Below are 15,759 nucleotides of genomic sequence, written 5' to 3' on the forward strand. Positions count from 1 at the left end.
AGTGTATCTGCTAATATCACCAGTTTAAAAGAAGCAGAGCAGAGTGCGGACATGAAAACACCAAGGTTGGTTTTGTCTGGTACCAGTTAGACATGGGCCTTTCTTCAGGCAATAATGACTCTTTCTGAAGAGCTGAGATTTACTGCATTGTGTGAAGATTAGCTGCTTTGTATGATAGTACTGTGTGAGTATGCGAAAGACTTTTTAGTCCTGAAAATAATCTCACAGGATTCTTCAAAGATCAAAGGCAAAATATGATGGAGCTATCAAACATGTGGTTGAAAAATACTATGCAGAAATTTTATATAAGGAGCACTGATGGCAGAACGGGCTTTGAATCTGACAGTCTCTCTCTGCCTCCTTCTATCTGTGTTCAAAGACGATTCTGTGTCCAGTATTTCTTACTCATACTTCAAGCTCCCTCAACCTCTTCTCAGTTTTACTTGACACAGTTGATCCATAGTTTCAAATTTTGATGCCTACATTAATGTCTTTTATCACTGAGGTATGACTCAGAGCAACAATGATGTGATAGCTTTTGAATAGCCTTTCTGACAAACTAGCCAAGCTGTGATTTACACTGTTTGCCATCTTGGGCTATTTAGGTTCTTCCTGATAATTACTCTGCTAGTGTACAAATGGGATTTTCTGATTGCATGAGCTCTATTTCTTGGGTTGCCTTATCCAAACACAGGAGAACTAAAATTTGAAGACAAAGGTTCGATCCTGGCATTCATCTTCTTCCCCAGTTCTGTTACTCAAGAGATTTTTCTATGGGGCCAAGGGAGTTCTCACCTGGTAGTAATCCATCAACACCGTTTAACAGATATTCTCTGCCACCTCCCATCACTGTCATTAGTCAGTAAACTTTTAGAGAACAAACCCCTTGCATTGTTTAATTAATTGTAAGGCTACAGTTTTGTAATTCTCTATTTGTGAAAGAGGATTCCTTGCTTTTCAGCTTAAAAAGTAAATAATGCTATATTTTGGTATTTTAGGGGTTTTAGATGCTGTGACACACTTCATTTGACTTTTCTAAGCCTGGAAAGCCTCAATTGTCAATTACTTGCATGTAGAAAATCTGCTTTGTAATAAATGCAGCCAAATTTATCCCTGGTGCAACTTTATCGACTTCAAATTAAAATCAACTTCTGTTAAATGATCCATATGGGAAATACATATCTTGGTTAATCAAAGGAAAGCATCCCTACGATGTGTGTTTAGATCTGGATTTTAACTTATATGCGCTGCTTGTACAATTAAATATGAAAAAAATAGACTAAATGGAAGTAGCTGGTGTGAATGCATATATGAGTGTGAACTGTGTTGTGGTTTACATAACACAGGCAACAGTAGTCATAGAACAGGATAAACAAGTAGGAGGGTGCGGTTCACACAAAGAGGAAATCTTTATACCAGTTTCTATTATCTGCAGTTCCTAGTTTTTAAAATGAAGCAAAAGAAGCCTGGCAGCCTGATAGCTACAGAGAACCAGTCTGGAAAGCTTAAGCATCACTTAATAAATTGTCTGCCAGCAAGGTTAAGTTTTAAACCTGATATAACCCTCCAAATCCACTGTAATAATAGTCAGTTATTTTCTGTTATGGATTTTGAGGTTTTGGGCCTTTTTGTCAGTCATTTCTTGTTTTGTTCTTTTGTAGCTATTTCTTAAATTTGCTTCCCCCCCCCCCGCCGCCCAGTATCTTAATGATAATGGTATTGTCACCTTCATGAAGATAAGAAATTAAGAAAATGAATTCTCTTAAAACACATGTTGTATCAGAGAGGATAAGGAAATAATACCCATTAAGTTTTGTAATGTATTTGTATTGGTGGCCATGGGGGAAGACAGAGAATATTCAACCTCCAGAAGCAAGGAAAACAATCTCATAGAATTTAAACTATATGTGACATGCATAAGAATGAAAATCTTCTAGAAATGTAAGCAATCTGAAGTAAAGGAAGTCTTGTCCTGTAAAAGTTGTGTCTAAATCCAGGACAGATTACAGAACTATTATTTATACTGTAACAACTGAAATTACTAAAATTGTTGACTGAACTATAAACTGTATAACTTCTGCAGAAAAGCATTATGCATTACTTGAGGGAGGGTGTGAGGAAACCCCAATATATTGAAACTTAACTGACTTGTAAATGAATGTTCTAACACTGTAGAAACAGAGATCAAGAAGAACGAATGTTCACAAGGCAAAGCTTGGTTCAGTAATACATGAAAGTTGCATGATTACTTAGTTTTTAAGTCCACCACAAATAGATCCATTTTAATGAATTTAAAGTATCAAGAGCTTAGGAAATTTTCTCATCATTTAATACTCAGTTTATTTATGAATATTAAATAAAATGAAGGAGTGTATTTATCAATTAGTAAGTACATGTGGCTGATGAAAACTTTAAAATTTGATTTAGTCGCTGCTAGGCTGGATGAAACCATCCTCCCAGTAACCACAGGCACTCTATGAACTTGTCAATCATCAAGGCAACTGGCAAGTTACTAGTGATATGGGGTTGAAATACAGATTTGTGAGTTAAGAAAAAGGCTTAGTACTTCATAAGAAGTATGCGGTGGCTAGATGTGTTGAATAAATTAAAGATAATTACACCATATGCATACAAACATTTTTGTCAAACATTTATATTAAAACCAATTAAAATGTGAAGAACTAATGTTCAGTAGAATCAAAAGATTATTTATTGGTGTGTGCAATTTCAAGTCAGCGTGTTCTTCATAAAAAGGAACTGTGTAATGCTTGGTTTTTCTACCACAAATCAAGCATGAAATATGCATGCTTTTGCAGCCTGGATGTAGATTTTTGGTATAGTGCATGCAACTAATCTCAATATTGGCAAGAGACAGTGGAAGATAAAGAGGATTAAACATCTCCTGAGACAAAGTTCAAATAAAGATATCTCTAGATATAGGTTGTCTCCCTTGTGAAAATTATTTTTCTGATTTGATGTTAGTTCACAAGGAAAGATGTTTCATCTGTGGCTGTTAGAAAATGCAATGAGAGATAATTAAAGGAAATGTATGTTTTACATAAATGACACCGGTAAAAAGAAAAGTTAGAGAAATAAGGTGAAGACTGCAGAGTCAATCATTCTTCCTGTAAATCTTGTTAGCTGTGTGCTCATACATTTTGGCACAGTCTCGATTAATGTACACAGTATCTGAATCCCCATAGAAATTCTTGCAGACCTCCCCAGATCTCGCCAGAAACATCCCCAACACACAGTGTGAACATTTGACAAGTTTTTCTGTTTTTCAGCTAGATCTTTTGACATCTGTTATGCTCCTGACTTCTGTGCATCACCAGACCCAGATGTATGCTGTAACAAAAAATACTCTGCCAACCACTACAATTAATCCTGCACATTAATACGCTGCAAGCATAGGACACAGTGTAAAAAAGACTATAAAGTGCTGGGTGAGGAGCTAACATGCTATACGAGTGTTTTCTGCAGGCCTGGGCAAATATTTAATCTCTGTGATGCTTCAGGTAGCAATCAGATGCTGGAAGGACAGCTGGCTGATGGACAGTCAGATAGGAGGGCTTCTGAAACACCTTTGACAGATGAAAGCATCGTGTGAACCAGAGTGGTTAACTAGTAGCATTGCAAGAAACATGGTACAGCTGCTGAATGGTGCTCCAGGCCAGTCTGTGCCTTCATATAGGCCATTGAAGACATCTGCTCTGTGGCTGTTCTACTACATGGGTGTTATGTGGCATTAGTCAGTCGAGAGCTGATTGAGGGCTTCTGGAAATTCATCTTTATTGTAAACCCCCAAATCAACTATCCCTGGCACTAGAAACCTGTGTATCTGTGCCTCTTACTGTTCTTTCCAGAGGATGTAGTGCAGCAGTATGAGGCGAAATAGGCTGTCTGGTGGCATGCGTTGCAAAATGTCTGGAAAATGTAATGCTAAAGGCAGAAGTACCTCCCCCAGCTGGCCGTAGGTAGTGCTGCATAACAGAGACCCAGCTTTTCAGGCATTTTTTTGTTTACATCTTTCTAACTTGTTCTATTGCTTCATTCTGAACAAACCTATGCAGTCACCAAGTTACAATTTTTTTTTGCAGATGGGCTTTAAAAATTATGTTCTCAGCACAGTCTGCCTGATTACTCCTGTTAACTACAATACAACCTCCCCTTTAGTTGAAAAGTTCAAAGTTGTCACAAAACTTACCACAGTGACACAGTGTTCTGAGAAGTCTTTGAATACAACAGCACTGCAGGATGATGCTGTACCTGGAACTGTTTGTGCATGAACTGAGGATTTGGTCGTGATAGGCTATGGATGTGTACTGCCCAGCTTGTGAGTAGGAAGTCCTTTGTTTAACCTTCCACGCTGGGTGTTTCCTTACTTGCCTGATGCTGCCATACTGCTCTGCACAGCCACTAAAAGATGAAATAATACTGACATAAAGATAAGGCTGTGGAAGCTGCAACAGAGCACTTGAGTTGTAGACACTGAAACCGCAGAGGAGATAGTATCACTTACTCTTTCTGAGGAAGTAATTTTAACAAAAAAATCTTGTTTTATTTCATCTGTTTCAAGATAGGGCATGTGAAATATTAACGGAGTTTTTGTGAACATAAAATTTATCAGTGATTTAATTCTAATTTGGTTAAATTGGGAAGGTGTCAAAGGATGACTCTCCTGGTAAATATTCAGGACTCTGATTTAATTGAGGGAGCAGCAGATTTTTTTCATAAAGTGACAGATTTGATCAGTATTTGTAGATCTTGTGGGTTGGAAGAAGTATCATGATGTCCTGTCCAACCAAGGGACCCAGCAACCATACACCAGATACTGCCCTGTTACATTCCTTGCAGGAAGAAGCTCTTCCTGTTGGGTTGCATGCTGTATTCTCTTTAATATCTGTTGGCACTGAGTAAGTGCTACCAGCATAGGCGGGAGGAGATGCAACATGGCAAGGACAGATGTATTTAGATGTATAGTGCAAATGGAAGCAGCTACATGGGCATTTCAAGGGGGAAACATCTCAATAGCAAAGAGAAGACTTTCATGAAGAACTGAATTTGCTTGAAAGGAGGGTGAGAGATTTTTCCCAGTAGTTTAGAGATTGATTTAAATTCAGTATCATCTTTAATTATGTTAATATTTTTTAGAACTTGTGTTTCAGTGGAGACACTGACTGGGCCACATTTCTCTGAGAGTACTGCTTGAGAAAACTTGGAGATCTCAGTGGCACCTTCTCGGATAGCAAACTTGAGGGAATCTCTGTTTTGCAGTCTTGGTTTTACAGTAACAAAAACATTATTGGAAGTATTAGTGATGCAAGGTGTAATATCTAAAGCATTTGGTCTATTTTCAGAAACTAAATGAAAATGTTGAAAGTGTATGTCAGGGAGCAGGATGGGCTGGCTGAGCTCAAATGGGTTCCTAGGTGTATGAGCAGACAGACCACAGGGCGAGGCCCCATGTGAAACTGGGGAGGGCTATTAAGTCGTTTTAATGCCCTTGGAGCACTGATACTGTTTTAGAAAGATCACTGAAAATAAGATCATAGAAAAGACATGAGAAACCAAGAGCTGCTGCATGGGAGGCCAGTGACCAGTCTGGAAATGTAACTCACATGATCTCACTGAGGACTACAGAAATATTTTTAGTATTTTTATAGAGAGCTGTTTGTTAAGGTGGGTTATCTCTCTGTTTTTGTGGAGAAAGAAAAAAACTAAACAGAATCGAAAAAAAGATTCTTTTACCCTCAGTGCAAGATGATGTCCTTCTGATCTTTTGATTTTTTTATTTTTATTTTTTAAATAGCAAAGTGTTTTATAGCTATCTTTAAATGCCTTTGTGGATTTATGTTGTTGCTAGGAATGAAGACTTTCTAGCCAGCACATGAAGTACTGGTAGATTAGATTCTTCTTAAAGGATAATGGACTATTTATTATAGGACAGAACATTGAAAATAAACATGGAACAAAAGTCACACTTTTTATTTTAAAGAAATATATATACTTTAAAGAAAAATACTTTCTTACCTATTGATATCTATTAAGAAAATATAAGTGAGTATGATTACGTTGCCCCTGGCTGTATTAGCAAGTGGGTGCGTTTTCACTGGTATGGTGGGTTGTTTTCTGTTCCTGATGTAATAAATAATCACTTGATTAATTCAGGCAATAATACTTAACAGATTTTTCTATCTATTTTATATAATTTAACTTAACCTGTGGATTTGGGAAGTAAAATACACCAAGTAGGAAATTCAATTTAAATTACCAACCATCACTCCCCCACACACACATTCTCAGTGAAAACAGTCTGGGGTGACAATTTCTATGTAATTTTGCCTCCTTTAAGTGCAGAATACCACTTTTACCTTAGACTTGTTTTCACTGAATACCTATCTTAGGAAAATGCTCTTTTCTTTGCTTCTTGTTCTCCATCTTAATTTTCAGAGACGTGTCTGTATTTCTTCTGTTAGACGTAGTCACTTAAATGTTCACTTAAGGAAGAACAAATTCTAGAACTCATATTTATTAGAGGCAGTTCAAATTTTGATGGATTCTGTTTTCAGATACTGTTAATTCTTGCCCATTTTGTCAACCTGTATGTGTAAATATTGAGGGTTTCTTTGAGTTATGTGATGTGAATATTCCTTTGGAATTTTTTTGTTTTTTGTTTTTTGAAAAAATATTCTAAATTTATTGGAAAAGGGCATGGGATAGAATGGTTGCCTTTAAGTCACTGCTGAGAGTAACTGTAGCTGTTTATAAACTAGTTTGCTAAGTAATTATAACACTAATTATGATTAATGGAAAATTCAAATCCCCACTCAGCTACAGTTTCTATGATAAACAAGTTCATAAAGAAACCACAGAAAATTAATGTGTAGAAAATGCTATATAGAATTATCCCAGATCTTATGTCTCCTCTTATGAAAAAATGAATAAAATCTCAAACTCAGTGGGAGTTAAGGCAAAATATATACAAGTATTTTAATGAAGTTCTAAATCTTGATTTTGATAAAGAACTAAAAAAAATATTTTAAAATCTGCACTGTCTTTAACTTACCCATGACTTAAATGTTACATTTTAGTTCATAAATGTGAGGACAAAAGAATTGTTACACACATGGAGCTTTATGTATTTCTCTCAGTTCTTTCCACTTACCTTGCTCTGTATAATGAACACTTATATGATTTCCCACCATTTTATTTTAAAATGACAGTTTTAAATCCCTAAATAACAATTCTTTTTTCTTTGCATATTTTCTAAAGGAGCTGATGTTAAGAACTTGAATCATGACCCCGAACAAAATTAAACTATATGTGATGGTTTATTTATGAAATGTTATGCCTCTTGAAAGCTATACAAGCATAAGATTGCATTGCAGTTGTCTGTTTCCACATATTACAGTGTTTATTGATTGTTGTGGGAACTAGATGTATCTGTTCTTGTTGCTTCGTGCCTGTATCCTTTAAGAACTTTTCAAGGTGCCTCTAATGTTGAGTTTGCCTGAATTACATCAAAATCTGGGCTTACAAAATGTATCTTTCATCATTTATTGTCACCCCATTCTCTAATAAAACACACCAGGTGCTAAATGTGTCTGAATACTTGTAAATTTTGCAAAATATTTTCATAACACAACATTTTTCTTATATGATTGTTTGTAACCTACCCTTGGGTTTTCCATCCAACTTTACAGACATGGTAGGAGCCTGATCTGAGTAAATAAAGGCAAACTAAGCAAAACAAGAGAAAACTTAATTGATATTATGTTTTGCTTAATTTCAACATGTCTTTCTGATTAAATAAAATACTGTCGGAGTTTTAGATATATCTAAGTATTTTAGATTAAAATTAATTTTTGCAAATTGTTCTGTCTCTTGATTGAAATGGCACACATATACCTCATACTCTCTTACCGTTTTGCCTACAAATGGGTTGATTGCTTTTAGAGGAATGTGTAAATGTATCATCTAACTGTACTTTATTTCTTCATATACAAATCTGTATATCCAGGCCCCACAGAACAGAATTATGTAGAATCATTCAGGAGATCTTCTAGTCCATCTAAAATGAAATTGAAGTGTATAAAAAAAGTAAATTAAATTCTGAGTTTTTCACTTAAAGAGTAATAGGATAAGAATTACTCTGCAAAATTCATTACAAAGTTAGAGAAAAAGGGGAGTAAATAATAAATTCACAACAACTTCTAATAGTTATAATTGATTATATATATCAAGTACTCTACCAATTGTTATAATAGTTGCTAAATAATGTCAAGACAGTTTTTGGTGCAACTATATATTGAATTAAAATCATGGAATGGTTTGGGTTGAAAAGAAACTTTAAAGATCATCTAGTTTCAAATCCCTGCCATGGATAAGGACATCTTTTGCTAGATCAAGTTGCTCAAATGAATTAATTAATTTCTGCATATACAAGTTTTGTGTTAACTTGCTTCTTTAAGGAATATGTTTCAATATTTTTCATTCTTTTTAAGGTGCTGGTGGCTGGTCTCCAATTGTGTCCAATGAATATCAATGGCTTCAGATTGATCTTGGTGAAAGAACTGAGATTACTGCTGTTGCTACTCAAGGTGGTTATGGGAGCTCTGACTGGGTAACAAGCTATCTTCTGATGTTTAGTGATAGTGGAAGAAACTGGAAGCAGTATCGTCAAGAAGAAAGCATTTGGGTATGTTCTTTCAATAATGAGAATTAAGTTTCTGTAGAAGACTTAAAATACTTGTGTTATACATTGTTGCAAATATAAACAAAGCAGTGGAATATAAAGAACTACACTGAATAATTTAGCTTTTGACAAGATAAAAGGCTCTCAAAAGCAAGCAAACATCAAAACACTTATCTTAGCATTAGTTCATTAAATCTCATGGAGGTATTCTGAGGAGCAGAAATCTCCTGCAAAATCTCTTTTGTCTTGGTATGTATGGTAAAGTTGTTTTCACAAAGTATTGATCCCAGTATGTTAAACTTGTTTTTTTAATTAGGAAAAAAAAAAACAAACCTTGATTTATTTTTTGTGCAACATTTAATCTGATTGTAAAAATAAAGTGGAATACCACTAATCAAAGTCATAACCAAACAAATCTGTTTATTTTAACATGAATAAGCATTAAGAAATACTTAGTATTTGGTCATTTAATTTAGAGTCTAGTTTCTGATGTTCCAACACACTTATCTCCTAATAGCTTTGTAGCTAATATTAATTAATAGGCCTTCCTATGCTCATCACCTTCTATTCATATGAATTTTACTGAGAGTGAAGGATACACAATACCAGACAGATGATGGCCAAAATCGACATGGAAAATTGAATGATACAGTTCAAGACCAGAGTTGCATCATTCGTCGATTTTCAATGACTAGCAGCTTGGACTGAAGGAAGAATATTGATACTTACAGTCTGTGACTTTATCCTGTCAAGTTACTTCTATCTTTCTGCCCATACAAAAAACCTGATTAATTTTTAAATTTTACTAAGCTTTAGGCTTAAATTGTTTCTTGCCACAGTTCAATATTATGTTAAAATGTATTTCATTTGATGCATTTTAATTTTGTTGACTTATAATTGAAAACATTTTTATCACTCTCATTGTCAACCTCATCTATGGTATAATGAGATTATTCAGTGGCTTACTTATTGCATAATTATCCTTCCTTTTGAATTTGCTGCATACTTCCGTTTCAGATTCTGTTTTCATAACAATGAGAAATAAATGAGTTTCTAATCCATATGGCTGTGGGGAGTGAGAAAAAAAAAACAAAACAAACAACTATCTTCCAAATGTTAAATGAGCATAAATGCTACAATATTGTCTTTGCCCATTTTCAAAAAGATTGATAAAACAAATCTGAAAGGTAGAGTTGCTTGATCTCTTCAGTGAGGGCTCTTTGAAATCCCATACTGGTGTTACAGTGATGTAGATAGTTACTTCTTGAATATTGCCACCAGTAAGATATCAAACAAAAGTTTAAAAAAATGTTAAATGCTGATAACAAACACTGGGGTACGGAGGTTGTTAGAACACTAGGAGCAGTAGACTAAGGCTTTAATTGCATTATCTCAAACTTAATAAAAAAAAAAGTTATTTTAATGATTGCAGTGCAGGTTGGAGGTATGTCTTGCAGGCAGTGATACATAATTCAAGGATGTAAACCATCAAATTCAGGGATAGTCTATTGATCTTTTTTATGTATCTTTATTTAGGAGTTCTGCTTCTAGGGGAATATCTTTTCTCTTTTCTAAACTAATGCATAGACGTAGTCTTGGAATGAAAAGCTTTAATCTCTGTTTATTTTATAGATTTTTCTTCTGACTGGTATCTGTTTATGTTAAGTCTTCTGAAATGAAGTGCCCAAGTTCATTTCAGGCAAGGACATCACACATTTTTATGATATCTACTGTGTTATTTCTATCTTCTTTTTAACTGAGTCATTGTCCAATTACAAGATTACTTACCAGAAGTAACTTTTTTTCCTTTTTTAAATACTACTACTGTGTATTGGAATGAGGGAAGGTGGACAGTTTTGTGACCCCCGTGTTTCTATAAGTACTTCAGAATTGTTCACTGCATGTAAGGATTTGCACTTTGTAATCACTCTTTGTAAACTTAAGTAGAAAAGATACTGTACATTTTTACAGCTCCATATTTTTTTTTTTTCTTTTCAGAAGTTAGTTTTGAATTGTCTTTGTCACCTTATGACTTAACATGATTCTGAGGCTTCTGTCATCAGTGGAGCTGATTACAGATTTTTCACTCACTGTGAAATTTTTATAACTGAGTTGAAAGGAGAACTATCTAGGCATCTGCAGATGATCTATTTATAAAAACTATATATAGGATGTGGAAATGGTAGTCCTTTTTAAGGCTGGTTCCTCTCACCTTAGATGTGTTTGTTAGGTTGAAATGAATCATGTAAAACTATCTTACCACTCCACCATCTATAAAAGTCTTATTGCCTATTAGTGTTGAATTTGGATGTAGATATTCTACAGTTATGTGAGATGAACCTCTCTCCCCTCTTCTGGCTTCTATATATGATTTGTTTTCACTTTTCTTCATATCAGGAATTAATTTAGAAGGAATCATGGTGACCATAGTCTTTACCTATGCAATATACTTTAATATGTCTTCTCATTGTCCGTTTAGTGATGACCAAAATGTATGCCCTACGTGCTATCTTATACATGAAAAGAGTTATCTTTCATGTAATTTTTATTTATTGCTTGAAATCCTTTAATTACTAAAGATACTCTTGAAAGATTAACTCCTTCACAGTTGCTAGGACTGCTTGCTCTCATTCTATATTAACAATTGCTAAGTACAGTTAAGTATAGTTTTGTAGTAGCTTTTTCTTAGTTCAACAAAAAATTCTATTTGCCCATACTTTTCTATTTCTTTCCTCACTGACATGACTATTACTGTCTTTTTAAAGTTACCAGTAAGTAACTTCTTCACTGTTCTTGAAATTTATGTTAAGATTTTTCAGACAGCAATCCCTAGCATTGCTAGTAACATATTTTTAAATGTTGATACATTTCTGGTCAAGATAAAATTATCAAGGGAACTAGTTGTCATTAATAATAAAATACATATTTTTGGTTTGAAATATTTCCCTTGGAGAAGGTTTAGTTAAATCTTGGAAAGGGATTAATTCAAATTAATTTTAGGGTTTTTTTTAATATTACCGTAATATGATTGTGTTTGAACAAGGAAAGTTGTGTGTCTTTATGTGCATGTTCCTCAATCTATTTCTGTGTTTTCCATTCCTTAGGGTATAATTGCAGGTGAAGTAAAACCCAACCTCATAAGCTCAACCTTTTTTTTTTAACCTCTAAAACGAGCAGTGGTTGCAAATCTGTTTATATATTAAGATATCAGAGTTTCACTCTAGAATTGGTAATTCTCTTTGTTTCTTCCTTCAAACTTCAGCAGGTATATGATAAAACGTAAAAAATATGTGGCAAACTCATGCTTTCGGTCAAGAAGAACTGAGAAAGTCTTTCAAGATTGCCTTTAATAGTTGTACCGCTACTACTTTCTCATATAAATTTGTATTCTAGAATTGTATTTTATCTGTGAAGAATCTCATATGGTAGTTGGTAGATTTTTATATTTTATATATTTGGGGCTATGTAATCTTTTAACTAGTGTAGTTTCTGGTTGTAACTAATTTATAGTTTTGTATCACAAATGTTTTTATATGTATACTTGCTTCATAACATAAGTAATTACATGTTTCTTTAAAAAAGAAAGAAATAGGTAACAGATGATAGTCTCCATCATTTTCAAAAGTAGGAGCTAAGAGGGAAATTTACAGTTTGAATGACAAGTTTCCCTGTCCAATAGTTTCAGTGAAAGCATGAGTGATACAGCTCATGGGGAAATGCCATTAATTAGCAGGAGTTTTGAAGAAGAAATATCTTCAAAGAAAAGTTGACCATTTCTTCTTGATGCAGCTAGGGAAATACAGGGAAATTCAGCCTTTGGCTTTGTTGTTTTGTTGGTTCCTTTTTTCCTGAGATAATAATGATTTATTCATTCCACAACTATGATTCAATTTTGGTTTATTTGTTTTGAATCTTCTAAAATTTATATTCAAAGCAAAGGAATTAAAATTAATATTTATACAGTGTTAGCTAAAATTTGGGGAAAATCTGACCATTTTTGTAACATCTGTTTTAAAAGGTAAATCTTTGCAATATAGAAGTATGTTAATGTTTGTGTATGTTTATATATTTAAGTTCTGAGGTCTATTATCCATTTTATTTACTTTAGTTGAAGTTAGAGCTGGAAGTTCATAATATTTTCAGTCTTGTGAGTTTTTGTAGAAGTAACTTAGTATTCTGATGGTATATAATAATATTGTATTATTTTTGAATGATTTGTTGCACATGCATTGCTACACATACTCCCAAATTCCTCTTTAAAGGATTTGGGGTGTTAGAGTTTACTGGAAACTTCCCATCCTGTAAAATGACTCAGCATTATGGAGAGTTCCAGGTTAAAGACTACTGAATCACAAGTATTCTATGATAGTCATATTATACAATTTAAGAGTATGGAGTTGCTTCACTGTTTTCTTGAAGCTGATGTCTCTTCCTCAGTCTCAGGGATTCATGCATTTACTAGAAGCTATGATCCCTCTCCTTGGAGAAAAATCAGAGTCAACCTTTTGATAATAATCTACTTCACTGTGAAAGCAAAAGGCTGTACCTGTATGATACTTTGCTGGACTTCTGTTAATTACTTCTTTGAACCAAAATAATTTTCTATTGATTCCTTCTGCAACCCAAGGCATAATTTATCCATCGCTACATTTTCCTTAGGTACAGATTGCAAATGTTATGACTTTAATATGCAGACTGACATGTCACTTTTTATGTTGCCACAGAAAATAAAGAACATCTTAATCTATGAATTAAAGTAGGGCAGATGGTGGTGACTTCATCACAGTTGGTTCTGATGTGCCTATATTTGCTGTAGCTTGTGCATCATTCACTTGTCTTGCATTTCCAGAATAAAAAAATCCCAACAGAACAGTTTTAACTACTTGACACAATTATGTAACTTAAGGACACATAACAACTTAGCTGCAACTGACCTCTCTCTCTAACATCCTCAAAGAGAAAATCATCACAGAGTCTGTCAGATTATATAATTTGTGTAAAAACTCCAAAGTACACCAATATGTTTGAAGTGGTAAAAAAAAAAAAAAAATATGTTTGCAGCTTTAAATTTTTACATTCTTCCTTGTAAATGATAATAGAATAAAAAGCAAGCAAGCTGTGTTTTACTTTATCATGTAAATTAAAAATCTTGTGCATCCTATGAAGTGTGTTTTAAATTAAAAAAGAAATATTAAAAAGATAGTGAATATATATGTATTTATATATTAAAAAACATGTAAATTATTTTTTCCAGAGACCTTTAGATGGTTTATGTAATCGTGCATATCGATATGGTGTGTGGTGGGTTGACCCTGTCTGGATGCCAGGTGTCCACCAAAACCTCTCTATCACTCCCCCTCCTCAAATGGACAGGGGAAGGAAATACAGCAAAAGGCTCACTGATTGAGATAAGGACAGGCAGAGATCACTCAACAATTACTGTCATGAGCGAAACAGACTTGACTTGGGGGTAATAGTTTTAATTACCAATCAAATTGGAGTAGGGTAATGAGAAATAAATACTAGATTTTGAAATACATTCTCCCCACTCCTTCCTGGGATTAACTTTGCTGACTATTTCTCCACCTCCTCCTGCGAGCAGTACAGGGGGACAGGGAATGGGGGTTGTGGTCAGTGCATCACATGTTGTCTCTGCCACTCCTTCCTCCTCAGGGGGAGTACTCCTCACACTCCTCCCCTGCTCTGACGTGGGGTCGCTCCCACGGGAGACAGTCCTCCACAAACTTCTCCAGTGTGAGTCCTTCCCACAGGCTGCAGTTCTTCACAAACAGTGTGGGTCCCTTCCATGGGGTCACAAGTCCTACTAGAAAACCTGCTCCAGTGTGGGCTCCTCCATCTCCACAGGACCTGCCAGGAGTCGGCTCCAGCATGGGCTGCCCTATGGCTCACAGCTTCCTTCAAGTGCATTCCCCTGCTCCAGCATGGGGTTCTCCATGGGCTGCAGGCAGAATCTGCTCTACTGTTAACCCCCACGGGCTGCGGGGGGACAGCCTGCCTTACCGGGGTCTTCCCCACAGACTGCAAGGGAATCTCTGCTCCAGTGCCTGGAGTACCTCCTCAACCTCCTTCTTTACTGACCTTGGCGTCCGCAGAGTTGTTTCTCTCTAATATTCTTACTCCTCTTTGGTTTCAGCTGCATTTTTTTCCCCCTTCTTAAATATATTATCACAGAGTTGCTACCATTGTTGCAGGTTGTCTCAGCCTTGGCTAGCGGCAGGTCCATCTTGGCACCAGCTGGCATTGGCTCTATCGGGCATGGGGGCAGCTTCTAGCAGCTTCTCACCGAAACCAGTTCTGTAGTCCTCCTGCTACCAAAACCTTGCATACAAACCCAATATCATTATCTATCTGTGTCAGTGTTTTCTGTCACTGAACATAGTTTTGACAAGGAAATAATTTCTATACCGTATAGAAGAATTGACTTATTTCACAGCTTAGTGTCACATAAGGTTTGTAATTTTTGTGTGTGTGTTTTGGGGGTGGAATATTTCTAAGAGATAAGCACGGAAAGTGGGCATTATTATTTTCCATTCGGATGGATCCAACCAAGAATCTAAAATCCTGTATAAGAAAGATGAGGTTCAGTGAAGGAAGGTTGGATACTGAAGCATTTATTGATTTCAGACCTCTAAAATGTTTGCTTAGTCTGTTATTTCACTGACATAAGGTGGAGAACACAGACAGGTGAACAGTTCATAACTAAAAATTTTTTCAATTAATGTGTGCATTTTTTGCCTGAGAATTTTGTGTTGAACTGTGATTTACATACATAAATTTGCTGTTTTCAAATTACTTGTAGAATAATACTTTTCAAAAATAGTTTGTGTTTTTTATTCAGCTTGCTAAACTATTCAGGAACATATCCTGGGCTGGTTTCAATATGTACACAGATCACAATGATATGTTTAAATTCCCGAACTAAGTAACCATAAGCATTATTATCAGGGCTTCTGAGTAAGTGTTCAGAACAATGAATTTGAAATTAATTTTACAGAAGAATTCTTTACTAATTTCAGGACACCGTGGTGAAAATATTTACA

General features: G+C 35.1%; 1 protein-coding gene across 1 annotated transcript in view; it reads left to right on the forward strand.

Annotated features, from left to right (window-relative positions):
- The window catches only part of LOC113490019 (contactin-associated protein-like 4), a 234,238-nt gene that overhangs the window by 70,998 nt on the left and 147,481 nt on the right, over positions 1-15,759 (forward strand). The window contains exon 3 of the mRNA XM_026866169.1: positions 8,508-8,701. Coding sequence (XP_026721970.1) covers positions 8,508-8,701 — 194 coding nt within the window. The remainder of the gene's footprint in view (positions 1-8,507; positions 8,702-15,759) is intronic.

This window comes from Athene cunicularia (genome assembly GCF_003259725.1).
Source record: "Athene cunicularia isolate RWA chromosome Z unlocalized genomic scaffold, athCun1 chrZ_part2, whole genome shotgun sequence".
Classification (NCBI taxonomy): Eukaryota; Metazoa; Chordata; class Aves; order Strigiformes; family Strigidae; genus Athene; species Athene cunicularia.